Consider the following 25927-nt stretch of genomic DNA (forward strand, 5'->3'; position numbering starts at 1 on the left):
AAATAACAAATTCAGCCGAAAAATAGAAGCATCTGGGAGAAAAAATAAGATAAAACTGGCAGAATTACAGGCTCCTGTATGGGGCTGCTAATTATATGGCAAGTTTATCTTCTGAGGGAAAGACATTTTTCCTCTTTTTTCTACAGAGAGACCAAAAGAAGTCTAAGACCCTGAGAGCATGAAATCATTAGCCTGCCATAAAAACCATCTTGCATTGGGTTTTAAAAATATATATTAAGTCCCCAGGTAGTTTTTATGGGTTGTGTGCAGTTATTGTAGCTGGAAAAAAAGGGGTAAGTCTCTGTCTCCCTTCTCCTGCCCTTCCTACCCTCCCCATATGTCTATATATATTTATATATAAATACATACATTTATGTATGTGTGTATGTGTGCGCAAACACACACTCTTAAATCTAGAACATCTTTATGATTATGAAGTGGAACTTTTTGCTACCTCTTGTGGAAGTTAATACTGACTTTGTTTGATCTACCCAAGATGTAAACCAGCTGGGTTTCTCAACCTCAGAACTGTTGACATTTTAGGCTGGATAATTTATTATTATTATTATTATTATTATTATTATTATTATTATTATTATTATTTGAGAGAGAGGGGAAGGGAGGGCAAAGGAAATGGAGAGAAGCACTGATGTGAAAGAGAAGCCAATCGGTTTCTTCTTGTTTGCACCCCAACCTGGAACCAAACTTGCAATTTAGGCACTTGCCCTGGCCAGGAATCAAACCAGTGACCTTTCGCTTTATGGGATGATACCCAGCCAGCTGAGCCATACTGGTCAGGGCAAGGCTAGGTAATTCTTTGTTGCTTGAAACTGTTCTGTACTTGGGGCATTTAGCATCATCCTTGGCCTCTACCCACTAGATGCCAGCTATGTACGCTCAGGAGTCACAACTGAAAATATCGTGACTCACATGGCAAAACTTCCCCTAGCTAAGAACCACTGATTTAGAGGAAGCTTATGACGGTGAGCTGTCATTTCTTCCAAAGCAGTTTACCCAATTCCCTGATCTCAATTAGAGGCCCTACAGTTTTAAATGAAACAGTATTGAAACGACGTACATCTCGTTCCAGCATCAGTGACAGTTTATAACAATATATCCACCTTGAGACATTAATGTCTTTCTTCCCTATTAGATTATAAGTGCCACCACTAATCTTGTTTTGTTCACTCTGTAATGTACCACCTAGAGCAGTAATTGGCCCTTAATAAACATTTGTCAAATGAGAGAGTGTACTTGTAAGATATTTAAGAACCTGGAGCACAAAGGCTGACTTGGTCTGAAGGGGCTTTTCCTCTCAGGCTGATTTCAATCTCTGTGACAAAGCCAGTAACAGAAGAAACCAGGGACATATTGAGGCTGTTGAAGGGTGTGATCAGGGAAATCTAAAAATTATATTTTTTGGATAGAATTCCCGCGTGTTTTGGCGGGGTGCTACTGAGTGGCAGTTTCATTCTGGAAACAACAGCTCTGAGGCATCGCGGTGAGCCAGAGCCAGCCGATCACTCCTGCTTTTTGAACTCCGTCCACCATTGATTGATCTGCGGAGGAAGCAAGGTTTTTGACGTTTGTTAATTCCCTGATGCTTCATTAATTCCCTGAGAGAAAATGCCCCACAACCAGGAGGGCTGTGCCTTTGGGAAAGAAACCTTAGTACAGACAGCACAAGAGGCATTTAAATGCGTCTTTTCATGTTTTTTAAAAAAATGGAATGAAGATGCATATTTTTAAAAATGAAAAATGACTGGCATTCTTCCCACTGAAAATGGGAAGTAATTTAATTTGTTAGTGGTTTATTTTATTTGACAGTCTTTGTACATACTCGATTTGGTTTGTTACACTGAATTACCCCTCAATAATGGGTGCGTGTAATGCGAGGCTCTGCCCCCCAGGTTGGTTTGATAATTGGATGAATGACCATATTGCTCAAGGTTTTCATGACAGTGTGGGCAGAAGCTATTTTCCTAAACAGAAAAGCCAGCAGCTTTCTGTTGTTGTTTTTTTTTCCAGTGTAGTTAATTGCTACCCAGTGACCAATCACTCTACTAGCCCCTTCTCCTGAGGGATGCTCTGTTAGGAGGCTGTGTTAGAGATGCTGTTATGGAACTTAACGCTGAGTTCTGTGATTGTGACAGAATCCCCCGGGTGCATGGAAGGGATGCCTAAACCCCAGAGCCAATAGCAAAAAGTCAGGAAATCTTCCCTAGACCGTCTCTCAAAGTAGACCGTTTTTCTACAATTGGAAGTTAATGCTAAAAAAAAATTCTAATAACAGCTGTCATGGCTGCTGGAGTCTGATTATCAAGTTCAAGGGCAGCTCCACAACGTAGTGGCTGTATGGCCTTGAGCAAGTTTCAGGAGCTGCTTGGCTTCAGGATCCACATCTGTAAGGTGGGAATGGTATTAGCACCTCCCTCTAAAGGTCGTTGTGAAGACTCACGAACATGGTAGAGTGATTAGCACAGTTCCGGCATGAAGTAAGTTCTCTGTAAATGTGTCTTTGTTGGATGGCATGTATTGGGCTCTGTGCTAAGTGTTCTCAGCAAAGTTCCTGAGAGACTTGCGATCGCTAACATTACAGAAGGGGGTACTGACAGGGAGAAAGATGACGTGACAAGCCCAAGGCCACGTGCCTGGTACATGGTGTAGCCAGGAGCAAGCCCAGCTCTGCATGACTCCCAGAATTCTCTTACCCAGTAATATCTTCAGATTTTGTGCTTGTGTACCCCGTAGGGGGTGTTTGATAAGCTGTGTGCCTTCCTGAGCTTTATATAGAGCACTAAGCATTTCCGTTCTGATGTTAATTACAGAGAATGTGACCTCAGGAGAATATTGAACTTAGGCAGTTTAGAATAAAACTGTGAATCACCTTTTTAATGCGTCCAATGTAATTTAAATGTCCTCATACCTGGATAGCCACCAATATTCATTATTGTGAATATGTGAGCAAGTTATTTAAAAGTCAGAACTTTATGTCTCTCCTTTTTCCTCCTTAAACATGTATTTCCACTGCACTTCCCCAAAGAAGTGTTAAAAGCTTTTTGGATCATTTTGATAACAAAAATAGATTTTCCTCCTTGTATTTATATAAGAGTTCAATATTTTCTTATCAGTATAATTGTCTCTAAAATTAATACACTTGATCCAAATAACATAGACATATAATTCTGAGAAGTAATGATTAATCGTAAGAAATAAAATTTTATTAGAAATTCCTATTAGAATGAGCTGTGGGTGAGGGCGTTGAGGGGGCCTTGGCTGAAGGTGCTGGCCAGGTGTCCCTCCGGAGGTGTTTCTGCCTTGGGCGGTGCCCGCAGTAAGGTTCAGGCTAGGGGAGCTCCTGTCTTCTGTCCTTCTTTGGGAAGCGGGAAGAGGCGGACCTGGGCTGTGGGCATCTCCTGAGATGATTTGATTTTAGGACGGAACAGGTATGGAAGTCAGAAATGGGGAAGTTTCCCTTAAAACTGGTCCAGATAGTTCTGAGGAAGTCACCACATACTCCCCTGTCGGAAACGGCCGCCCTGCTCCACCACGCTGTGCTGCTTTGGAACAGGGGTAGGTACAGGCCGGACCCAGTGCTTCTCCCTTTTTCAAGATGACTCACTCCCTCGTCCCTGACGATGAAGACTGGATGTGTCCCAAACCCACAGTGATTGTCACTGGAGAGTCACAGAGAATGCTCCTTGAAGGAAGCCCCGGGAAAGGCCAGATGGCTAGCTTGAAGTGAGGCTGGAATCTGGAACTTTCTAACCTGTCTGCCTATTCAGTCATTTAGTGCTGCTAGGTGGGATGGCATAAGCTCCCCTGCCCTCCACCTGGCCTCAAACCGGTGGCCCCAGAGCACCCGCTTCAGGGCTTCCTTGCACCCAGGAGGAGGTGGACAGCTCTCATCTGTCTCTTTTCGAGATCTAACAGCCATGGCTTCAGCTTCCCCAAAGGGCTGGTAATGAACGAGAACAAGAAGTGTGGAGTTGTGTATTGTCTAAGCTTCGTAAAGATACTCTGTATGGTGACTGCCCAGCACATAGTAAATGCTCAATAAATGTTCACTGATGGTTTTATCTGGCATCACCATGAGGTCATGCATTCCTATGTGTATTTCCAAATTGACGACATGGGGCCCACTTAACCATATGACCTTAATATAGCCTGTCAGTCTCAATATAAAATAATCTCAGTTACCCTGACAAGGAGATATGGAGCAAGTATGTATCTAAATTGGTAGCATTTTTTAAAAAGACCTTATAATGTAGATTATGTTGATTGTACTTAGCCAAGTTCAAGTGTTTGTCTGCTGAACCCCATCAGATTTGACCCAAGGTTACTGAACAGCTAAAAATCCCCCATGTGCTTCTACCAATGGTCCCCTCTCTCTCTTCCTTTTCCATGACCCCTCTTCTTTCTGTTCGTTAGCTCTATCTGGCCATCTTTCCTCTCTCAGAGTCATGCCCTGAATCCATCGACTCACTAGGGCGCTGGAGGTTGCCATGGTAAACACAGCTGTTGTTTTTTTCTCTGCAGAGTCAGTGTGCGAAGGCCCTGCAGTCTCACCTCTAGCCTCTCCCTGCTGTGCATGATCACAGATGTCCTTTAAAGTGGGGGCCTTCGGGGCATCCAGGATGCAGCTCAGCTTTCATTGTGTGTCCCTGAAGGGGGTTTCTGTGACCCGAGCTGACACGGACACCCGTGTTGCTGCCGTGGAAGATTGTGAAGGATCACCAGCGTAGTCACCAAATAAGCCATGTGACAGCAGCATTCATTTTGTTAGTAAATGGGTTCTGGGAAGTGAAAGATGATCTTGTATTTCCCAGGAGGGGAGGCAGCAAAAATAATGAGCAAGAATCTGGAAAGGGGAACGATGAAAAGGGTAGGAAGAGACAGGAGGGGTAGAGAGGTAAGGCAGAAAGTGCAAGGAGGGGGATGTCTTCACAGGAAGGGGAGTCAGTAATCGGCAGCTACCTGCGCCTCCCTGAACCTTGTTTTCCCAAGAACATCTGTGACCCAGCCCTGACTGTGACCCCCACTTTCTCCTCCCATGATCCTTCCTTACTCCTTTCTAGCCACAAAGGCGCTTCACTGTTTTTCCTGCACGCTGCACATGCTCCAACCTCAGGGCCTTTGCACTTGCTATCTCCTCTGCCCCGAGTGCTCTTCGCCAGAGAGCCACCTGGCTCCCTCCCCCTCTCCCTTCAGGTCTCTACTCAAATGTCATCCGCCGAGAGAGGCCTTCTCTGACCGCCCCACCTCAAACAGCATGCCATCTCTTCTCCATCCCTTACCCTACACAGTTTTCTTCGTGTCTGACATACAGGAGGGATTTAATAAGTATTTATTGCGTGAATAACGAGTCACCAACTTCCAGCCCCAGAACACAAAGAATTACACGTTTGCTCAGATATACTTGGCACTCTCCCCTCTGAGCTTTGCCTCATGCTGTCCCCTCGGAGTAGAGCACAGTTCTCTCTCCTCCCCATGTCCCACTTCTGCCTGGGAGATGCCACAGACCCTTCATATTCTGCCTTGTTTAGTCGCCCCTTCTTTTTGAGGTCTCCCTTGACCTCCCCAGGTAGACACAGGACGCACGTGGCCAACACTGCCTGGGCAGTGCCTCCTGACTTCCATCCCAGCACAAGTCCCCATGCACCAAAATGCCTCTTTACTCTGGCCCACGCACCCAAGTGCACTCCTCCAGGGCCTAGAATATAGAGTGACTACAAGGTTAGCCTCCAGAGTTAAGGAGTGCCAGCCCTGAGTACCAGCTGGGTGACTTTCCAGAAGTTACTTGACCTTTCTGGCCTCAGTTTCCTTATCTGTGCAGCAGCACTCATAATATCTAGTAAGCAACATCACAGGATATTGATGAGAATTCATTGATAAATTGCTTAAGTGTTTACAACACTCTAAACGGGCCCCTGGTGAGAGGATAGTGAGTGGAGGTTATGTTATTTGAGGTGGCGTGCGCAGGGAAGGCCTCTCGGGGGGACATGACTGAACAGAGACCTGACGATCTGAACGAGAGAACCACGTGGCCCTCTGGGCTCTTTGCATCCCACTGACGTTACATCCAAGGCACACGTGTAAGTCTTACAGCAGGTTAGACTGACACTGCGCTCTTGAGCCCTGGGATGTTATTCCCAGGCTGATATTCTAACGTGACGCAGGTCGTCTGGCCACCAAGGCTGGGGTGCTCCTCCTTTAGCATCAGGCTCAGAGGGACGAGCTGCAACTGAGTCAAGGTCAGGGACGAGTCTGAGGTGCATGAGGGGTGGGCATGACCAGATTCCAGCAGTACAATCTGGAGCCACCTGCCCCCTCCAAAGGCCAAGGACGGGCCCCTGTGCTCACCGGCAGGCACAGTACAGCACCTGCCTTGTCTCGGGGTCGATCCTCGCCTCATGGACCCCTGCCAAGACGGCTCAGAAAGGGGGGCTCGGAGTGCAGGTTTGGTGCCCTGGCTTCCTCCTGGGTTTTGTCTCATTCTGTTGTTCGGCAAGGAGGGGACCCTGGGCCTGTGGAGAATGGCTCGAGACATGGTGGGGACAAAGGAGGGAGCTGTGGGGGAGGAGGCAGAATCCCAGGCCGTGTGCCAGCGACCCTGACCTGGGGGACCACAGACAAGGCACGTCACCTCTCAGAGTCTTGATTTCCTCACCTGCAGCCTTCAGGAATGGCCCGGGCCAGATGTTTCCAAACTTTCTTTGTCCGCAGGAATGGCCACTGGAGTAAAATGTGATTGCGAACCCAAACGTACTGAGGAAGGGGCTAAGACCTAGACACCACGGCCTCCCACTGCATCAGCCTCCACCAGTGCACACACTGGTGCACACACGCACACACACACCAGCCCTAAGAGGCTCTGAGGGCCCTTGCAGGATTCTGTGTTCCATGATTCTGTGTCACAGCCATTTGGCACAGAGTCCTTCCACAATATTGGTCACTGAGACTGGACCATTTTTGACTTGCAGAATGGCCATTTCATATTTCAGCCTGATAGTTTCATTTGCAACCGTGGTGAGAGGCACTCATGCAGGAACCCGTGGCCCAGGTTCAGCTCCTCTGTGTGACAGCGGACGGGACCCTCACCTCCCTGCCCTCCCCTGCAAGAGGGGTGAGTGGAGGATTCTCGCTTGTGAGGTTGGCTCCTGGGAGGGCTGAGCGAAAGGGTGCCTTGGAGTCGGGCAGGGCAGCGCCGACTCAGTGATGGGCACAGAGCACAGAGCCCTCCGGGAATGCCCTACCCAGAAAGCCGTAATGATTGCCCGTGAGCTGAACTCGGGGAATAGCATCCCACTCTCCTCCTCGCTGAGCCCTGAAAGGAGAATGTGGCCAGAGCACGTGGGAGCCACGGCCCCAACAGGGCTTCCTTATCAGTCATCCCATCCAGCGTGACATGCCAAGCCGCCCTCTTCCTTCTTGTGAGGGGCGTTGTGGGCCGTGGACAGGCCTTGACCTGGGCACGAGAATGGTGCTGGAATCCCGTGAGTGACACGCAGCCCCCTGCCTTATCTGCACAAAGCATTAGAGGCTCCCTCCCCAGACACCTCCGTGGAGCCTTCTCCATTAAGTGGTACATCATGGAATGTGTCAGCCTGCATTAGCTGGTAGGCCCATCACATTAGGCGGGAGCTCTGGGCTGGCAGTTCCCACTTTGTACTGCCTCTTGATCCCTGCTGTCATGCTCCTTTCCCCGTCAGCACAGGCGCAGCAGCTTCTGCAGACAACACACAGTAGAGCGCGAAGGCCTGAGCAACACTGAGAAGGAGACTCAGAAATCCTCCTCGCTAATGCTGTTTCTTCTGTGGCCCCAGGAAGCTGCTTAGAGCTCACCTGGCTCTGGGGGCAGAGGAAGTGGGTAGCGCTCAGAAGCCCCAGGTGGGAACTCCTTTATGGCAAACTTGAAAAGCATGGCCGGTGTTTCTGAAAGCGCACAGAACTGACGCCCTGTTCAAATCCCGTGAATACCTGCAACACTTAAATGAGGTTTCTAGGGACAGCTCAGCCATAGAACTCTGCGACTACCGCTCCATTGGTCCCATCAACAATGCCATTGATGTCACACCTATGTCACTTAGGGAGCATTTGTCACTTCCTGCCATGTGTGATAGTCAAGTATGGTGTGACCCAGTGGAAAGAGCACTAGCTTTGCGGTTGCGTAGACTCTGGGATCCAGCAGCTGGGCCACCCTGGGCCACTGACGTAGCCTCTCTGAGCCTGAGTTCTCTTTGCAGCAGTACTTTGTACTAGTACCTATTTCACAGAGCCATTGAAAGAATTACCTGAGTTGATGCGTAAAGAATGATTGAGGCATAGTAAAAGCCCAATAAATATTTGCAGGGAGAATTCCTAAGGGCAAAGTCACTTTTTCTTTTATCCATTACAGAGCCTTAACTCAAGACATGCCCTCATTGGTGTTTGATAGTGTATCACCTTCTTCAAAATTCTGCCTCCTTCATCCTCCACTTACTCTCGAATGACCTGATGAAAACTTTGAACCTACTCATACTACTGGAATTTTGTTTTATCTCTTCCCATTTCTCTTAGGGTAATGGCAAAAACCTCTCTGAGGGCTTGCCTATTACCTACCCCATCACATAACCTCCACCATGATTCCCATCACTCTCTCTGTCTCATATGCTGACCTATTGACCCTTCACTCTTGCCACCACAGGACCCTGACATGTGCGCTTTTCTGTGACTGGAACATCCTTCCCCCTCCCGGCCTAGTGAACCACATCCCGTCCTTCACAGTCGTCTACTTCATGCCTCCTCAGCAAAGCCCCCGCGGAGCGCCCTGACCCTGCCGAATCCCCCTTTGCACTCTAGCCCCTCCTTCGGGGCACTGGCTGCATTTTACTGTGAGTGATGTGGCGTCCGCCGCCTCCCTCTAGACCAGCATTCCGAAGGCAGGAACTGTGTCTGGTTGTGCTCACCGCCTGAACCCCCCAGGACCTAGTACAGAGCTCGGTGAATCCCTGGCCGAAAGGGTGATTGGAAGGGCATGCCAGAGGGCAATTATAATTCATGAAATGAATGAGTTATATCACAAACTATATCACGAATGGAATTACAACTCATGATAAGAGGGCACGGTGGGTGTTGTCGTTGTTTTTCAGATAGTCTAACCAGAGCCCAGAAGGGGCAGGTTAATTGCTCAGAGTCACACAGCCACAGGCGAGTGGCGAACCTGTGATCAGGGCCCAGGTCTCCCAGTTCTGGCCATCCCTGGGATTTTGCTGCAGAGCCATTATCCAAACCTGGGGTGCGTGGGGCTCACAGCGTCCTTCATCCCCTCCCTTCCCCGGTGATCAGAGGACACCTGGCTCTCCCTGTATCCACCACTCAGGGCTCCTGGTTTCCAGGAGATCCAGGACCACATCTGTATAGGACGCTGCAATTCTTTTGAATTGTTTATTTAGTTTAAAAACTCCCTGAAACGTGAGCTAAACTCCTTTAAGACTGAGCTGGAGGGTTCTGTTTTGTGAAAGATTGCAGAGGGCACCACGCTTCACAGACTTGAACCTTGTTTCGCCTTCTGCCCCTCAGCCCCTGAGTTAAAACAGATCCAGAGGTAGAAGCCTTAATCAACTGCCTGGTGTCAAATTATTAGGGTTCAGTTGCAAGAGACGAGTTCCTTGAAAGGGGAACTCTTTCAGCCCTTTTATTTTCTTGTTTCTGTTATAGGACCACACCTGTGTTTCCTGCCCATTCTGTGTTTAGCTGGTTCTCTCCCTCTCAGGCAGAGTGTCCGCACTCACTCTCTTAGCAGCCAGTTTGCCCGCATGCGGCCAGAAAGGCCCTTGAACTCAAAGAAGCAGCCAGAAGAGCGATGAGTCCTGGGCCACCTTTGCCAGGGAGAGCTTCCTGTGTGGGAAACGATTTCACTGCCTCGTTCTCCGACCTGTGGGGAAGAAAACATTTGCTCCCATATTCCAACTCCCTCTTTCAACAAATAATTGCCAACTACCGTGTGTGTGTGTGTGTGTGTGTGTAATTATTTATTTATTTGTGTGATGACCGTGTAACTTGCTGTCCAAACGAGGATGGTGTAGAGGTGAAAGTGGGCATGACCAGGCATGCCAAGACAGTAAGTATCAACCGACACTGTCCCGGGTGGAACAGGATGGCAACAGGTGCCCTGTGTGTCGGTGGCTAGATTTGGACGCTTACAGCCTTGGGTGATGATGGGTTTCCTCACAATGCCCTAAGGATGGAGGGCCAAGCCTAGGTGGGATCTAGGTCTCCAAAGCCAGGACGGATAAATTGAAATCTAAATTGAACTACACATTCCTAAACTTTTCCCTGAAGTTCCTTTTTTAAAAAAGTGTTTGTGTTAAAAACAACCTGGAAGAGCAGCTCTGGATGCCAGAAACTGCCCCCCACCCCCACCCCCACCACACGCAGATTTGAAGACCCTGTGAGATAAAGCTACCTACAGGGTCCTGTAAAAACACTTAGAGTCAAAAAGGATGAAACTGCCTATCAAGGCCAAGTGATGGTGACATTTTTTTGAAAAAAGTAAAACTCAAAAGCACAGAAGGGACTAAGAACAGTGCGATTTATTGCTCCTTCTCTTACAGCTCCTTTGTTGTGGTTCCAATTTTAAGTGTGGAAATCAGTGTGGAAATCAAGGACATAAACATGCACACTCTTTTCCCAGCACAGAGCTTCGGTCCTAAAAGGACGTGTTTCTCTTGCATCCCAGGTGCCTGTCCTCAGACCCATGGACCTGATGGTGGAGGCCACGCCGCGGAGGGTATTTGCCAATGCACACACGTATCACATCAACTCCATATCAGTCAACAGCGACTATGAAACCTACATGTCAGCTGATGACCTGAGGATCAACCTGTGGAACTTTGAAATAACCAATCAAAGTTTTAGTATCCTTTCCTTGGGGCCAATCACTACTTGGCTTGAATCAGGAGTATTCAGGTACGAGCCCGCTGGGGTGGTCAGCGGTGGGGGGGTGGGGGGAAAGTGGAATGAAGGGGGTGGTGGTAACTAAACACTAGGCCCTGTGGAGAACTGTTGTCTTTTAAATTATATCGGCACCTACGACAAGCTTTCATCCTAACAAACTTGGGGAAGTATCGGGTTACCAGGTGTGGGCCAGGACAAGCTCTGGATTGAAGCTGTATCAGTTCCTTCATGCAGAGACATTTGTGTGTCTTCAATTAAAACTAGATGTGACCTTCATCAACTGTAAGACAAGACCCTAGAGTTCAGTTAAGGTTTCTTCCTCTTGTTAGAGGATTCTTCAATGGCCTGTATGGACAGCATGGACCACAGATATGCATGACATGGTTTTTACTGTATCTTAATAGTGAAGATAATAGTGGCTGCCATTTATTGAGTTCTAAGCACTGTACTGGGAACCTTCTGCATAGAATCTCATTTTGAGGTGTATCAGAATTGGACAGCTTTGTGAATTTTCACAGACGGAACACACGTGTGTAACCAGCATCCAGATCAAGACACCAAACTTTTCTTGTAATCCTAAGTCCCCATCACTCTCCTTTTCAGTCCCTACCCACGAAAGGTCTATTTGAAATAACAGCTCCATAATTTCAGTATGATCATCTCATGTTCAGCTAAAATTCTGAGAAGGCAAGGAAATTGCTGAGGGTCAGAGCCAGTATTTTTGCCGTACTATATTGACCCCTATTTAATCATACAAAGCAGGCATTTATGCAGTCTGTATCCCAGGGTCCATCCCACCACAAACCTGACTCTTCACTTGAAATGCCCATGTCAGTTCTTGGCTTCCCATCCAGGCAGCTGCGCAACTGATATACAAGTCAATGTCCTTTATGTCACTCACCAGGCTCCCCATCTCCCCTGCGCCCTGCCCTTTCTTCCTCTAAAGTATAGCTCAAACCAACTCATTTCTCTCCATCTCCGCTGCCACCAGTCCACGCTGATGAAGGCCACTGCTTTCTCACCTGTGTGGCTGCAATAATCTGGCTGGTCTTCCTTCTTTCTTACTGTCTCACATGGTACTTGTTCCCCTAATGGAGTGGACCTTTCAACACGTAATTCAGATACCATTCCTCCCCTGTTTAAAACACTCTGGTAGCCCCCCATTGAACACAAAATTATATACAAGTTCTTCACTTTGGACTGGAAGATGCCACACAGTCTGGACCCCACCTCCCTCTGTGATGTCCTGTCATATTTCCACTCATGCACTTGGCGTCAGCCAGCTAACCTCATTTCTGTTCCTGGATAAACTTTGTTGCTACTTTCATGCTTTGCATTTGCTGTTCCTTCTTTCTGGAATAGTCTGCCCCCAGAGCTCACATGGCTAGCTACATGTCATCATTCACACTTCAATCTCATGTCACTTCCTCAGAGACACTTCCATTAACTCCCAAGTAGCTCCCAAATAACCCTCATTCCCTGTTTTCTTCATGGTACTTATCCTTACTTGAAATTGTCTCTTTATTTGTATATTTGGGGTTCCCCCATATTTGAATGTAAATGCTGTGTGAAAAGGGATTTTGTATGACCCATTCCCGTGTCCTGGTACCTGAAAAATTCTGACATGTAGGAAGTACCATTTGGGTTGAACGTGTCAAATTTGAACAGGTCTTCTCTGTGGGGATATTTAGTATATAGTTGATCATGAAATCTAACCTGGAAATTTTACTTTAAGAGGATATTAGTCATATTAAAGCTTTGAATGTTCTGATATAAAATAGACCCCAATAATGGCTCAAACACTTAACTAGATTTTCTTCTAAAGTCCAATATTAATCATCCCCATCAACAAACTGATTCCTCCAAGTCAGAGGTTCAGGTCCTTCCATCTTATCACCTTGTTTATCTGCAGCAGGATGGCAAAGGGGGAAGACTGTGGTGGACCACACGTGGGAGATTCCTATGAGTCTAGCTCTAAAGTACTATGCATTCCATTGGCTAGAAGTCAGTCACATGGCTACCTCTAACTGCAAGGCAAACTGGGAAATGTAGTTTAGCTATTTGTGCATAAGAAGACAAGAAAGACCAGGTTTTGGTGCACAGCTAGCTCCTCTGCACCACAGAAGAGTGATCAGTAGCTCTGTCAGACTTTTCAGGGAAGAAGGTTTAAGCAGATAGAGGTGATTATGGAGACCCTGAGAAACAACTGGCAGCTTTTGCTGCTCACAGAGCTGACTCCACATCCTGTCTGAGCCTGGGAGAACTTGCCTACAGATTTTGCCTGAACGTGCAGCTGCTAACAGAGTGACTGTGGGTGGTGGTTCCCTTTCTCCCTTCTCATCTACTCCAAGAGCCAGAAATCTGCTCAGGCTCAGCTGCTGTCACTTGGAGCTGCTGCTGTCCCCGGTCTAGGTGACATGTTTTCTGAATTTTGCCTCTAGGCCTTCAAGGGGAAGGGAAGTTTCTGTAGGCGTTTTGGGAGACAGATGCCTTGGGGAGAATGCAAAGGGGAAATATTAATAGCACAGTTTCGATTATATTCTGCAGATGTCAGACAGTGTGCCAGATGCTAGCATACAAATGAGATTGTGCCATTCACCCTTAAAGAGCCATATGTAAAATAATCATCGTCATCATGAAGGTGATGATAACTGATATCTATATCGTTGTTTTCAACCAGACCACTGTAAGCACTGAGCAGTGTGTACAAACCAGGACGCTTTGGCTTATCACCGCTGGAGTGCAGCCACCTCTGGTGTAGGAAGGCCAGCCACCTTTCAAAGCAGCCTCAGAAAAACACCCACCACCAGGCAGGTCCCGTCACATCCTGTGTTGTGCAGCACCAGCTCTGTGATGCCTCACGGTTCTGGGTAGAGCGGGGCGAAGTTCCCAGTGCGTGCCATGAGGACCCCTGAGGTGGCAGGCAGGGTGCTCCAAACACTAGGTGGACTTCTCTGTTTTCATAATTAGGAATTTACTATCACGAATCCTATCAAATACAACCATCGATCCTGTGATTTCATAGGTACTGAAAAATTCACTTAAATTACAGAGTGTGTTTATGTAGAGAAAATTCTTAAGTGAATAGTAAGTCAGGTGGTCCTGCAATATGATTTTTTAAAAAGTTGTAACTTCCAGCGGCTGGTGTTTGGTGTGACGTTGGAGCTGTGGGTGAGAACGTAGGCTCTGAGTCCAGCAAGCCTGATGTGCTCACACGGCTCTGCTCTCCTTACTGGCTGTGTGAACTTGAACATGTGTCTTAGCTTACTCAAGCCTCTATTTCATGGCCTTTGGAGTAGGTGATTATCAAACAGGATTGTGAGAATTTTTCAGTGTTTTTTTTTAATATTGACTGATTGAACAGCTGTGTGTATACATATGCACACACATGTGTATATGCACATATACATATGCATACACACACATATACGCTTAGGGCAGTGCCTTGCTCAGTAAATGATCAATAAACAGCCTGACACAATCCTAATTATTATTGAAAGTTCAAGAAAACTAGAAAAGTCAAATATTGGACCGAGCCACCTTCTCAGTCCTAGACTTCTCCTTTGGCTTTGCAGTTGGACACCCTTTCCAAGATGTTACTCATCGTACCGGACACTTGCAGGATCCCTGAGGTTCAGGGCCTTGTGTTTCACCCCATATCACAGTGAGGCATTCCTAGCCTCGTGACACCTGGTCTTGAATTCTCTCCTTCCCACCCATAGCCAGTCTGTCCCTGTATTGCATAACAGGTTCTGGTTTAAAGTGTTCACCTTTGGCCTCACTTGGTTAACTACATCAGGACAATAATAACTCCTTTTTAGATAAGTTATTTTCTAGGGCAAGAGGCAGCCCTAACTTTTTAATGCAGAGAAGTTGCTCTAAAGTGAGGTTGCTTCTTTATGAAAACTATGCTATACCTAGGATCCTTTGAACTCTACTCTCAGGACTAAGAATGAGTTGACCTGGGCTCTTACCTGGTCCCATATGGGACCTAGTTAATATACAAGTGTCAAGTCAAAGTAAAGCTACAGTCCACAACAGGTGTATCCTGAGCACCTCATTGGTGGCAGGCACTGCCCTAAGCTATGGGGATATGCAAGTGAAAAGAAACAAACTGTCTTGCATCCAATAATCACATTAATGACTACATAGCTACAAACTTAAGTCCAGGGAAGAAGAGGAATATGGTTCCATGGATGCATATTTGAAAAGCTGACACAGACTAAGGAATAAAAGAAGGCTTTGCTGAGGAACTGATTACTAAGTTGAGATCTGGAAGAGGACGAGCATGAGTTAACATGGCAAAGAGGCGTGGAGAGACTGGTGCCACATGTACAAAGGTCCTGTGGCAGGAGGGAGCGTGTTGTGTAGGCCACTGTGACTCAAGGCCACAGAGTGAGGTAGAACATGGTGTAAGCAAGACTGGAAAGGTCAGCAGAAGTCCAGTTTGTGGGCATGAGAAACTGTTTATCTGGGAGAAGCCAACTGGAGTGTTATATCTTTGACCTTGGTGTGAGCATCTGGTGCATTAGCTATATTTGTCAACTGATCCAAGGCCCTTTGTGAATTGATTCCCGGATCAAGGGGCTATAGAACCTCAACTCCTGGCTTTCAGCTCCGTCCCTTCTGAGTACCATGGACAGTGGCCTTTTAATCCAGTTGGAATCTGCCAGGCAGGCTTTTGGTGGAAGCTGTAGGGCCCAGCACATTTCCTCTCCCTGTGGCTGCTGTGCTTTGATCCAGAGTATACAAATCAGTCTCAGAGTGGTGCCTAGCATAAGAGGAGAGCATTTCTCGCAATGGCATGTCCGGCATTGGCCTCTGTGCGCTGAGGCAGCCCCTCCTCCCTGTATTCAGGCAGCCGTGGTGGGTTTTCCCAGGCCTGGTGCCCTGCTGATGTGGCTGCTAGTGCTCTGGATTGGAGGCCCAACCTAGGGCCCTATGAGCCTGGGGAATTTCTCTGCCCCCCTTCCCCATCCCCGACAGGACCAGCCCTTTGAGCCTCAGGTTGTCCGGGGGAGAGGGGAGGAATGCAACTCTGCCGACTTCCCCTGGGCTTGCTCAGAGTACTATAGTGTAGTAGTTGGGAATGCAGATTCTGGGGTCAGGCTCACTGGATTTGCATCTAGTTTCGTGTTCTAAAACCTGTGTGCCTTTGACACGTTGCTTAACATCTCTCTGACCCTCAATCTCCTTGGCAGTTAATGGAGACAACCCACCACCTGTCTTATCAGGTGGTTTGAGGATTAAATGAGGCAGTCACACAGAGTACTTAGCAGAGTGCCTGACACAGAGGGAAGGCATGGCAATGGTAATCACTGTTATTTGGAACATTCTCCAGCCCTCTTGTCCTTATCATTCTCTTCTAAGAAAACCACAGGTAAAATGATTCGCACTACACAGGCCTGGCATCTTGGCCTATTGACCTCCGGTGGGCTTTCTTCACTTTTACAGATGCCCACCGAAGACTGCTAAGTCATGAGGAGTTAAAGTAAAACCCATAAACATTTACTGAGCACTCTGCTATGTGCACTGGAAATGCCAAGATGTAAAACTCCATCCCTGTTACTATGTCCTGTGTAACCTTGGGGATGAGTCACCAATCAGAGTTCAACCAGAGAAGAGAAACCATGGTGGGGGGTGGGAAGAGAGATGCCTAGAGAAGCCAAATGACTGTCCCAAGTTCTCTGAGCAAAATAGATTGGGAAGCACATTTTTCCCCGCTTTCCTGACTCCGTTTTGTTACCATCACAGTGTTTATCATACTAGTTTGAATTTGACCCACAGAGATGAGGCTCCTGGTGTCCAGCTCTCTCAGAGATGGTGCTAAGCCAAGGAAACTACTTTTTTAATGTTTCTTTTCTTTGTTTAATAACATGTATTCACCATAGAGATTACTAAATGACCTGTAATCCCATCACCTAATTTTGGTGTGTCTATAGGGAATTTACACCACAATTTTAAGTGAATGCTAGCTAACTCAACTATAAGGGCTCAGAAAAATAAATAAGAAGATAGAAGAAAAAAATGTACCTCTTGGTTTATCCAGGAAGCCTTCTCCTGTCCAGTCTAGGACACACACACACACACACACACACACATACACACACACACCCTGCCCACCCCACACACACATACACTCTTCCCTGCTTTATTTCTCTGTGCAGCAGTTATTACTACCTAATGTCCTGTATATAATATTTATTTACCTTGTTTAGTGACCAGGTCCCTTGCTAGACTATAGGCTGCATGTATCAGGCTATGTTCCCTGCACCCAGAAGAGAACTGGCAGATTCTTTGTGAACATTTATGGAGTAAGTGGAGGAATGAACGAATGAGTGAATGGGCCCAAGCTAGAGTTACTAAAGGGTAACTTACATGCTTATGTTAGACTCTAATTCCTCTGTAAGGTGTAACTGCATTTCCTTCCTGTCTTTTCCTGTTTCTTTTCTCTCTCTCTCTCTCTCTCTCTCTCTCTCTCTCTCACACACACACTCACACTTTCACTTTTTTACTGGCTGTGGTCAGACTGTATATGTTTTGTATCTAGCATTCCTCACCTAAAATTGTTTACATACAGAGAGATAAGCATAGAAAATATCTTTTTTCATCCTAAAATAGACTCACCCAGATACAACAATCGCTAACATTTGATATCTCGCCTTTTAAGTCATCGTTTTCAGAGTATGAGTTTTAAATGACATTATCATCATACTTTAGATAGAATTTTTTCATACTATGTTTTGAACAGACCTGGAATTTTATTACATAAACAATTTAATGAGATGAATCAAACATTTACTTCTTGCTCCCCTAGCTCTGTGTGTGTGTGCGTGTATGTTGTTCTCAACCTTTTATAATGTTGCATTGCAGGTATAGCCTTTCTTAATAGAAACATTTTTCCAGACTTGGGATTGAGAACACGACTCCTGCACAGCCCCCGTGCCGCCCCCTAGCACCTTGCCGTAACCCCCTCCATTCCCTCACCCCACTGCTGATGCCACCCATGGCTCTGGCATATTTGTTTGAAGCCGATCTCTTAAGGGCCGACCTCCCAGTGTCTTCAATTATTATTTGAAATGATGCCTTAGGCCACTGCTTGGCACGGCAGTGCCCTTACCTCCCCCCTTCTGCTTCCAAGCATGGAGCTCAGCTGCCAGACTGGCTGTGCCCCCTCCCGCCCTCAGAGCTGCCTCCAGAGCCCTGGCAGAGAGGCAGATTAACCCCTTTTGTTAGCAGAGGTAATTTGCCTGGGCCCAGCCTTAATAAGGAACGCCATAAGCTGTTGGGGTCAGGGACAAGAGATCCGTCAAGCCCCAGGGTTAATTTAATAGCAATCTGTTGGCTGTCTGCCTTGTATATTATCCGTGAATCCAATGCTGTGTTTTGCTTTTGCCATTTAGTTCTTTGGGACAACAGGGAAATAATTTGAATAGAGAGCTCTACAAGATGGGAAAGAGAAAATTGACTGTCAAAATGCATCATTCTGTTTTCAAGATAACACAGGGAGCCACGCATTGCTTATGTCCATTCTCCTCTCTCCCAACACGAAGGGCAAAGCCATGTGGACTGAAGGTGCGCGTCTCCCTTCGCACGAGTGTGAGGGAAGAGGCCCAGGTTTCTCCGTGAGGCAGATGAGAAATATGCTCTATTGTCATCCCCGTAAGCCACTGAATGTTAGGTAACTGGATTGCTTCTCCCAGTGTTTCTAGAACTGAGCAAATTCTCCCTCTGATAACAATTCAGAAACTTCCTCATCATGTTTCTGTCCCAACTTCCGGATCAAAAAAAAAAATGATCTCACCGTAGGACACAAAAAAATTCTAGGCCAGACACTGCGTCCCAATCGCGGTTCTGAAACACATGGCTCCCAAAGTGGACAGTGAATGGAGAGAGCACAGGCCGAAAGCAGAAGGGAGCTCCCTCTTGGGTTAGCCAGGGAAGGTCCAGGAGAGGCAGGCTTAACCGCATTCATCGGGGAGAGTGGCATACGGTCAAGAACCCAGGCTCCGGAGTTGGAAAAACTTGGGTTCAAATCCCAGCTCTGGCCCCTACTGGTCAGACGACCTTGAGTAATTTACCGCCCTCACTATTTCCTCTGCTGGAAAATGGGCCTGTTAATAGTACTGACCGCATAAAGCTGAGATGAAGGTCAAATAAGACAGTACTTGGCACTTGGTAGCCATTAACTGCAGGTTGTTATTCTTCCTCCTCATCCTTATCATCATGGTTATTAAAAGAGGAGTGGATGCCCTGGCCAGGTGGCTCAGTTGGTTGGAGCATTGTCCAATACACCCACCCAAAGGTTGCGGGCTCAATCCCAGATGGGGTCATGTATGGGAGACAACCAATCAACGTCTCTCTCTCTCTCTCTCTCTCTCTTTCTCTTTTTCTCTCCCCTCTTCTTTCTTTTCTTTTCTTTTCTTTTCTTTCTTTCTTTCTCTCTTTCCCTCTTTCCCTCCCTTCCCCCCTCTCTCCTCCCTTTCTCCTTCCTTCCCCTCTCTTTCCCTTTCTCCTTCCTTCCCCTCTCTTTCCCTTTCTCTCTCTCTCCCCTGACCCCCACAGAGTCAGACCCAAACAAGCACTCTAGCGCTAAGGGAGCTGCTTTAGGATGAGGGGTGACAGGCAGACAGAGAGTCCAAGGTGGTGAGGGGTGGCAGGAGGGTCCGGAGGCAGTGGACTCAGTGGTCACCTCCTATGGTGGCGCTCTTGATGGCCGTGGACGTTGCTGGCTTCACAGATATGTTTAAACACATCATTCTTACACATTCTGACTTTGGGGCTTTATTTTTAGGCGAGAAAAAAATAACCGTGGATGTGGCACCTCCCCCTCCCACACAGCAGAGATCCCTTCCAGTTAATCTGGTGTTTAGAGCTACACTGTGGAGGTTGAGAAAGCTGACACCAGATTTTCTCTCCCTATTTTGGGAAAAGAAAAACCTGCTCACTGGTACAGTAGGGTATGAAGGCTCTTTCTGGAGAGCAGTGGAATCTAACAACAGCTGAATACTGACCTCTGCTTAGCCCACCCCTTGTCATGGCCTCCAGCCCAGGGCATGGGGCGGGGGTCTCATTCTGGGGGGCACTGGCTCCTGCTCCCCAGGGTGGGGGGGCTAACTGCAATAATATTTATGGCTCTGGCAGCAGTTGAGTTGAAAGGGGGCGTTTTGTGGACCCCAGGAACCCACATGCTCTGGAGACCTCAAAAATATTCACATCTGGGTTTGGGGGGCAACTGTAGTGAAATGTAATGTTAGTTTGGTCAAGTTAATTTGGGGTTTATAAGAGGTAGTGGAGGGCACAGGCAAATACAGAGCCCTTATTACCACAAATTGCATGCTGGAGTTGTCGTAGCAGGAGCGGAGGTCATGTCTGATCACAGATGAACACCTTGTCGGTGTAACTACAAACACCAGTGCACTTCCTTGTCCTTCATCTAAACTCTGAAGAGGGGACTTTTGTGCTGCTGACCATAAACATCACAGAGCTTTCATCCAGCCCAGTCTAACGGGGTAGTCTGTGTCAAGTTACTGCCTGTCGGTGCAACACCGTGTTTCCAAAACAGGGTGCCTGAAGTCCTGGCACCCGTGTGAACGTTCTGACTTCAATTGTTACACGTTTATTGTTATGTGCATCATTAAAAATGTAAGTAGCTCATTATATCCATGATTTTATGAATATTGGATTAGTGCTTACACAAGGCTAAGTAAAGAAAAGTGAGTTGATTTCAGTTGATCTGCACAAAAAAAAAGTGTGACGCAAAAAGTACTACCCGGTGATATACAGGCAGAGCAAAAACTCACAAAGGTGGCTCTATGTTGCAAAGGCTGGGGAAAGTGGGAATGGTTTTGGTCAGCTTTCCCACGCAACAGCATCCACATCACAAGGCCTGTTCCTTTGCAGGAAGTTCCTGGGTCCTCAGACAGCACCTCAGCCCCAGCCAGATGCCTCCCAACCTGCACCCAGGCCCTCGTGAGCTCATGGTGGGGGTGTGAAGGGGTCAGCCCAAACCCACACCTCTGTGGATGTACCAAACACCCCACTGAAGGTGTGTGTTTCTAAGTCACCTTCATAAGCAAAGGCCCAATGTTTCATTGCAGTGTACAAGGATGTAGTCTTTAAAAACACAAGGATGTAGTATAATAAATCTTGATCAGAAGGGAAAAAACAGAAAAAATAAAAAACATGACACACTAAGGGTACATTTCATAGCAAGCCAAAACTCTCCCGGCGCACCCCTGCACAGCTTCTCTCCGCTGCTTCAGCTCCCACACAGCCCTAGAGCCAGTCACAGCCTGGGGACACTTGAGCCCCCGCGTGTCTTCAGTATGAGGAGTTTTGCATACTTGTGAAAGATCACGAATTCCGCACTGGGGTAAAACCCTAGGGCTGCCACTCTTTAGCCCTGTGACTTAGGACAAGTCACTGTATTTTTCAGACTATAAGACGTACCTCCCCCACCCCGAATCTGGGAGGAAAATGGAGGCACATCTTGTAATCTGAATGTAGCTTTACATTTACATTGGTGAAATATTGTGTTATTTATGTTATTAAGTATTTTACCACATTTTTTGCTTCAAAAATTTTTTTCCTACTTTCCTCTTCTAAAACTTATGTGCATCTTATGGTCCAAAAATTACGGTACTTTATGGACTCTGAGCCTCCATTCCCACGCCCTGGAAAATGGGGATGAGAAAAGTGGTGACTCCAGAGCTGTCGGAAGGATTAAAGGAGATGAAGTGTGTGATGTGCTTTGCACAGCTGTTGACCTGGAGTCAGCGCTCAGTAAATGGCAGTGGCTATCATCATCATAATCAGCCTCAACGTATTAAGGAAGATCTCAGAGATTTCATGGGGAAGGATTTACAGTCTATTGTACATATTATTTATCAGCCCAGGAGTCTGGGTAAAGATTCAAATACACTGAATTATTTAGTTGGAATGGGACAAGTTGTGTAACCACTGCTGTAAAATGAGAAATGACAGTCTGTGCCACTTGGCACGTTTCAGCACAGTTGCATGAGCAGGTCACTTCGGTGGGACCTCTCACCCTGTGGAGGGTGAGAACCACTGGAAAGGGACTGGGGAGACCCAACTTCTCGTACTTTCTCCGACCGCTGGGTAGCCCTGGGTGGCATCTGCCTGGGACCAATAAGGCCTGGCTGTTTGTCCACAGTTTTAGGAGGCTCCACCATGCATGATCGTTGCTAACATGTCACACTAAAATACGGCAGTGCCCACCTGTTACCCCCCAACCCCGAGTTTCTGCCCCACCCCCCGGTCCGCTCCTTGACTTGTCCGTGCCAGATATCGTCGACATCAAGCCGGCCAATATGGAGGAGCTCACAGAGGTGATCACGGCGGCCGAGTTCCACCCGCATCACTGCAACACCTTCGTGTACAGCAGCAGCAAAGGGACCATCCGGCTGTGCGACATGAGGGCATCCGCCCTGTGTGACAGGCACACCAAGTGTGAGTAGCGAGCAGCCCAGAGCTGACGGGGGTGGGTGAGTGGGCCCCTGGCCCCTGACGTGCAGGAGGAGGGGGCCGTGCCCGCCTGGAGTGTTTGATGGTCCCTACATTAGACACACTGGGAACAAAGAAACCACAAGTGTCCACCTGGCTCAGGAGTCCGCTCCAGGTTGGGTGTTTCAGTAAAGATGAAACTTCACGTTTAAGGCCACAAACATTCGCTGCGGGCCGTGGAAGGCAGAGATGAATAAGACATGAGCCCTGTCACATAACATTGTGACATGATCTGAATTATGTTTTAAGCTCCGTCTTGCTGCTGTGGAGAGGAGGAACCTGAGGGGGAAGCGGGAGAACAGTGGGGGGGCTGGCGCAGTACCCAGGCGGGAGATGGATGTGACTCGGCTGGGGGCGGGGCGCACCAGCGGAGAGGAGCGTGTGGTTTCTGGGCAGACCTCGGCAGGACCGGCAACAGGACGTGCTGGCCTGTGCGGGCGGCTGAGAATACACAAGGAACCGAGGATGGCATCTGGGGATGGTGACCAAGGTAATTACACTGTGTTATATATCTGAAAGTTGTTAAGAGGGTAGATCTTAGTTAAAAGTTTTCATCATAAGAAAAAATGTGTACTCTGTGTGATGATGGATGTTAACTAGGCTTATCGTGATTATTTCACATTGTATATATCAAATCATGTTGCATACCTGACTCTAATGTAATGTTATATGTCAATCATACCTCAATATGTTTTCAAAAGAAGAGTAGCCAGGGGGACGGGTTCATGTTTTCTTGCAGAACTTGCAGCTTTGCGAGCCAGCACTCTAGAAGTCCCAGTGGTTCCAGTGGGCGCCAGGGAAGAATTTCAGAGAAGGGACAGGGGTAAAGGGCAGCCAGAGTCACAGGCCCTCTGGTCACACTGGAGTCTGCAGGGTGTGGGCAGAGCACAGCAGCTCCAGACCAGTGGGGCCTGAGTGCTCGGAGGCTGGAAGCTGAGACCGATGTCAGCAGGTGAAGCAACTGTTAGCTGGCACCCACCGTGAGCACTGCAGTCAACAGGCTTGGCTGGAGCCGGCCGGAAGGCTCCCTAGAAAACGCCCCAGAGTAAAGGTGCTTGGGAGGCAGTGGTCATCCATGTCCAGTGTTGGCCTACATCATATGCAGCTTCTAAGGTGTTCAGGAGTGACTACAGCTCTATTTGTCCAGCCACACCTTCTGCAAGGTGCTGCTTGGCCACTGCAGGTGCCTAGGAGAGCCACAAAGGAAGACCTTTATCTCCCACACACCCAGTTTTCAGTTTCAATTCCCATGCATCAGGAATGATAGAAGGACTCTCTGTGTGAGTGTATGGCTGGAAGAGGGATGCAGAGCTGGGTCATTTTGATGGCTTTTCATTGCTCATCGGCTATGAGAAGTATTGAGCGGGGCAGCTGGCATGTAGAGTGTAGTGATGTATAGGTTGTGTGGATTCTAAGTTTGAGGCGTAAGGCTGTGTGGATTCTAGATTCCCACAGACCCGGGTCAGAGCCGGGTTCTACCCCTGATTTGCTATGTGACTGTCCAACTTCCCTTACCCTTGCTGAGTCTCAGTTTTCTCTAATGTAAAATGGGTAGAATAATCATATGCACCTCATGGGTTTGTCATGGAGCTTTGATGAGATAACAATTAAGAATGTTAATGAGATGCTTTAATTTTTTCTATATTAAGTCTTTAAAACATGCTTTCAATTCAGATTGTCTGTACTTCAAGTGTTCAATAGCCGTATGTGGCTAGTCGCTACCATACTGAACAGGGCAGGTGTAAGACATTCTCACCATCGCAGGAAGTTCTGGTGGAGAGTGTGAATCTAGACCAGGGGTGTCAAAAGCACTTTCACCGGGGGCCACGTCAGCCTCGAGGTTGCCTTCAAAGGGCCGAATGTAATTTTAGGACTATGTAAATGTAACTACTCCTTAACTAGGGGGAGGGACTTCGGTGCTGCCGCTGGGTAGAATCAAGGTGCCAGGCCACATTAAACAAGGTGGAGGGCTGGATCCGGCCCGCAGGCCTGTGTTTGCCACCTGTGATCTAGACCATCAGCTCTCAAGGGCATGGCTGTACTCTCTTTTTGTTCACAGCCATGTCCCCTGAACCTAAGACAGTGCCTGGCCCATGGTAGATGTGCAATAAATATCCGCTGATGTGCGTGCTGGTTTTGATCTCTGGCAGTATTTACTTACAAGCCAACAAGGGGGAAAGTGTATGAGGTAGCAGGGTCAGCATGCGTGAAGGTACTGAGGCATGAGAGATCATAATGTTTGGGACGTGCAGGGGGACTGATAAGGCTGGTATATGGGGAGTGACTTAGAGAAGAAAGAGAATCCAAACTCAGAAGGAATGCAGGGGCCTGGTCATGATGGCCATGATAAAGAACTTGAATTTTTTCCCTCAAAATCAGTGACCAGCCATTAAAGTAACAGGGAAATAAAATGATCAGAATTCATTGTTAGAGAAGTTTCTTTGACTGAAGATGAAAGGGTGGAGACTGGGTTCTGACTTGCAAAATAAAGAGATGGAGAACAAGTTAGGAAATACTCTATTGCACACAGGATTTCTTCACACTGGCACCGCTAAATTTGGGGCACACAATCCTTTGCAAGGGGAGGGTCTTCTTGTAAGATGTTTAGCAGTATCCCAGGCCTCTACCCACAGGATGCCAGTAACTAAGGCAAGTTGTGACAACCAAAAATGTCATTATCCCCAGAGGGGGGGGGGCGGTATTATTCCTGGTTGATTAAACAGCTCTGGATTAAAATTCATTGTCAGTCCTTCTACATGATCTTCTTGTATCTGTGGTATATCTGTTACTATTGAGAACTCTGATGGGTCAGTGGAAAGATAGAGCATCTCCTATATGCCAGAATTTAAAATTCGGCTGATGAACTCAGAGGTACCCAGGAAACATTTCGGGGACAGTGCATCTGGCAGTGGGTGTGTCACTACCCGAGGGAGTGCTGGAGACAACTGGGGCTTGGGATGTTCAGAGCAGGGTGGGACTCGGGCTAGACCTCACAGGACGGGCAGAGGCTGGGCAGTTGAAGCACCAGTAATATTTGATTTGATGGGAAACACAGAGACAGAGAGAGAGAGAGAAGAGTATCTCCCACAGCACACACAGAATGGACTGAAGAAGTGACATGGAACCTTTAAGGAGTCTTAGTAAGAATTCTGAGGTTTCGGTGAAAGGAGACTACTGAGGAAATGAGGGTAAATAGGAGTGGTGGTTCGTATCACTTGGTCCTTGAAGGTCAAAGTCAAAAGTTGATGCCTTCAAGTGTTCATTCATTCATGCATGCATTCACTCAGTGCCTACTCTATGCCCAGAGTCTGGCTCCTGTGGTAGGTAGCCAGTCCTTCTTAAATTTTTTCCGCCAACTACAGCACTGCCAAGGCCAGGCATGAGCCTGCTGCCAAGGAGGCAGGACACCCAGCGGCAGTCCAACCTGTCCCAGGTGCTCTGGGTGGCCTGGCCTGTCAGCAAA

At 47.5% G+C, this 25927-nt stretch overlaps 1 protein-coding gene across 5 annotated transcripts in view; it reads left to right on the forward strand.

The window, feature by feature from the left end:
* PPP2R2B (protein phosphatase 2 regulatory subunit Bbeta) overlaps positions 1–25927 on the forward strand; it is a 407391-nt gene that overhangs the window by 343785 nt on the left and 37679 nt on the right. For all 5 annotated transcript variants that reach the window (XM_045830216.1, XM_045830217.1, XM_045830215.1 and 2 more), the window contains 2 exons: positions 10721–10898; positions 22246–22410. In XM_045830216.1, coding sequence (XP_045686172.1) covers positions 10721–10898; positions 22246–22410 — 343 coding nt within the window. The remainder of the gene's footprint in view (positions 1–10720; positions 10899–22245; positions 22411–25927) is intronic.

This window comes from Phyllostomus hastatus, unplaced genomic scaffold, assembly GCF_019186645.2.
Source record: "Phyllostomus hastatus isolate PE091 unplaced genomic scaffold, TTU_PhHast_1.1 phas_contig_150, whole genome shotgun sequence".
Taxonomy (NCBI): Eukaryota; Metazoa; Chordata; class Mammalia; order Chiroptera; family Phyllostomidae; genus Phyllostomus; species Phyllostomus hastatus.